The sequence below is a fragment of the Myotis davidii genome, unplaced genomic scaffold (genome assembly GCF_000327345.1).
Source record: "Myotis davidii unplaced genomic scaffold, ASM32734v1 scaffold299, whole genome shotgun sequence".
Classification (NCBI taxonomy): domain Eukaryota; kingdom Metazoa; phylum Chordata; class Mammalia; order Chiroptera; family Vespertilionidae; genus Myotis; species Myotis davidii.
In genome coordinates, this window is record NW_006293088.1 from 5,788,531 (window position 1) to 5,791,775 (window position 3,245).

At 43.8% G+C, this 3,245-nt stretch overlaps 1 protein-coding gene across 1 annotated transcript in view; it reads left to right on the forward strand.

The window, feature by feature from the left end:
• Positions 1–3,245, forward strand: part of EXOSC10 (exosome component 10) — a 20,636-nt gene that overhangs the window by 280 nt on the left and 17,111 nt on the right. Inside the window, 2 exon segments of the mRNA XM_006766725.2 lie at positions 1,997–2,133; positions 3,140–3,245. Of these exon segments, the coding sequence (XP_006766788.1) occupies positions 1,997–2,133; positions 3,140–3,245 (243 nt within the window).

Sequence of the window (3,245 nt, forward strand, 5' to 3'; positions counted from 1 at the left end):
CCTCGTTCTCCCAGGAGAGCCCTCCCCACAGGGCTTCCTGTCACCCCGATGTCCCAGCCCTCGGGACCTCGCTCCGCCCCCGCCGGAGCCGCCCGGCTGCCTGATGTTCCCCACACCGGCCGGCGTCCCCTCCTGCCCGGGGATGGCACCTCTCCCTCCCCTGGGCGCCAGTCCTACACAGTCCCCAAGCCTGGGCTGACTGTCACCTGTTACAGCGGCCCCCGAGCCTTCCTCTCTGGGGACCATGGGACATGGATCAGTGCCTTCTGGAAGGAACACAGAGAGGGTTCATTTAAATCATTTGTGCAGTGCTGCTCAGCTAGGCACAGACATTAAAAAAAACCTAGGTTTAAACGCCTCGTGCATAGCTCTTACAAAATGAAACTAAAACAATGTGTAAGTTAGCCCTACAAATTCCCCACAACTCCACCCACGTTATATCCACTTTATTATTAGCAGAAGCTATGATTAACTCAGTTATTTGGCTTTGAATAAGTTCCGGGACCTCTCTCTAGCCATGGTCCTGATTGGGGGCGTTCATGCTTACCAGCAAGCAGCTGCGTACCCCACCATAAGCCCAGCTCCCACTTCCTTCTTCTTCTTTTTTTAATATATATTTTTATTGATTTCAGAGAGGAAGGGAGGGAGAGGGAGATAGAAACATCAATGATGAGAGAGAATCGTGGATCAGCTGCCTCCTGAACGCCCTGTACTGGGGATCCAGCCCACAACCCCAGACCCCACCCATGAACAAATTTCGTGCACGGGGCCTCTAGTACATATATAATATGCTAGTATTCAAAACAGCCTGGGTTTGAATCTTGACTCTGCTACCTACTAACTGCGATCCAACCCAGAACCCTTCAGTCCACAGGTCTATGCTCTATCCACCGAGCCAAACCAGCTAGGGTTCTCTTTTCTTTCTTGGGAAACATCTATTTCACAACTCACAATGAAGTCATTTGCATTATCTATGATAGCAATGTCAGGTTTTTCCTCTCATTATCACACAATTAAAATAGAGGACTGGTTGCCACGAACTGAACCATAAACAGAAGTCCAGTTGTGGGCAGTGGCCATTATCAATTGGTCATCCAAAAGTTTTAGACTGTGCTTATACTGATTTTAAATGCCTGCCCAAATGAAAACACAAAAATAAATTCCTGTAAAAAACTCATGGATCTGAGTTTGAGTAGTAATGGTAGTGATCCTAAGTGATTTTAATGAGTTTTTGTAATCCTGTCAACAACTTATGGGGTAGGCATTTTTGTGATGCTTCTTTTTCAAAGGAAGAAACTAAGGTCCAAATAAATGAAATAACTTAAGATCGCAGTTAGTAGTAGCAGAGTCAAGATTCAAACCCAGGCGGTTTTGAATACTAGCATAGTATATATGTACTAGAGGCCCAGTGCACGAAATTTGTGCATGGGTAGGGTCCCTAGCGGCTGCCGGCCACCACCCAGCGCCTTCCTTTATTCTGTGCTGCCCCCTGGTGGTCAGCGCACGTCATAGCGAATGATGGAACTCCCGGTTGGTCAAACTCCCGAGGGGACACTTTGCATATTGGGCATATATATGTATATATGTAGATTTGTTCTTTTATTCCCCACTCTTCCAAGAATGTAAGCTCCAGAACTTGGTTTTGTGTTCACCATTGTATCCTGAGAGCCTGGGGTAAAATCGAGACCAAATGAATATCTGTGAGATTGTATGTTTTCCTCGTCTAGCACAGGTGGGGAACGTCCAGCTTGCAGGCACTATAAGGCCCGTGGAATCATTTGGTCTGGCCCTGCCAGGGCATTAGTGGAGAGTTAATTAAATGTTTGACCAAATAGAGCAGGCTAATTTTTAAGTTGATCATTTCGTATGGCCCGCGGATGATGTTATACGTACCCAAAAGGCCCTTGGCAGGAAAAAGGTCCCCACCCCTGCTCTAGCACAATGTGTCATGTATAGTAGGTGTTTAAAACATGCTTGTTTTTCTGGTTTTTGGCAGTTTGCTCTTGGGTCAGTAGTGGCCGTCACCAAGGCATCTGGGGGCCTACCACAGTTTGGCGATGAGTATGATTTTTACCGAAGTTTTCCTGGCTTCCAGGTATTTTGTGAAACACAGGGAGACAGGTTGCTTCAATGGTAAGTACTAAATACGGTTGTTGTTTTTTATGTTTAAAGAAAATAGTTTTCTGAAATGTGTGTGGGTTTTATTTACCATAATTTCCTGTGTTATAAAAAGCTATGAAGTGTAAAAATGAAACTATGGATTTTGATTTTATATAGGACTTGGAAGCCTGGATTCAGGATTCTTTCACACAAGTTGCAGAGTCACAAGATTTAGCTTTCTGATAAGATTTTAGGACAGACAGTACACAAACACTGGTCTAGCTGTTGCATGACAGATTTAGAAAATGTTTTAGATTTTATGTTAAAACGACAACCGCAGAATACATTATTTACATTGTATTATACATTTTTTAGAATTCAAAGGCAGCTTTGAGGTAATTTCTTCTACCCCTTCAATTAGTAGATGAGTCTTAGCGAGATATAGTGAATTTCCCAAAACCACACAATGTTTTATTTGTTTTTGTTTTGTTTTTAGGAAGGGAGAGAAAGAGAAGCATCTATGTGGGAGCAGAATTCAATCAGCTGCCTCCTCCATGGCCCCTACACAGGATTGAGTCCACAACCTGGGCATATGCCCTGACCAGGAATCGAACCAGCAACCTTTCAGAGCATTGGATGATGTCCAACCAACTGAGCCACACTGGCCAGGGCCACACAATGTTTTTTATAAGAGTGCAAGTTTTATTAGTTCAATCATAAAGTATTAGAAATAGTCTGAGCCAAGCCTTTCAAGCTTTCTCCAAGTTTGTAAAGAAATGAATAGCCCTAACCGGTTGGGCTCAGTGGATAGAGCGTCAGCCTGTGGACTGAAAGGTCCCAGGTTCGATTCCGGCCAAGGGCATGTACCTTGTTTGCGGGCACATCCCCAGTAGGAGGTGTGTAAGAGGCAGCTGATCGATGTTTCTCTCCCATCGATGTTTCTAACTCTCTATTCCTCTGTAAAAAATCAATAAAATATATTTTTAAAAAAAGAAATGACTAAAAGTATACAAACTAATCTTGGTTTTCTTGTCCTTAGCATGAGCAAGGTAATGCAGTACCATGGATGTCGAAGCAACATTAAGGATCGAAGTAAAGTGACTGAGTTGGAGGACAAGTTTGATTTACTAGTTGATACCAATGAT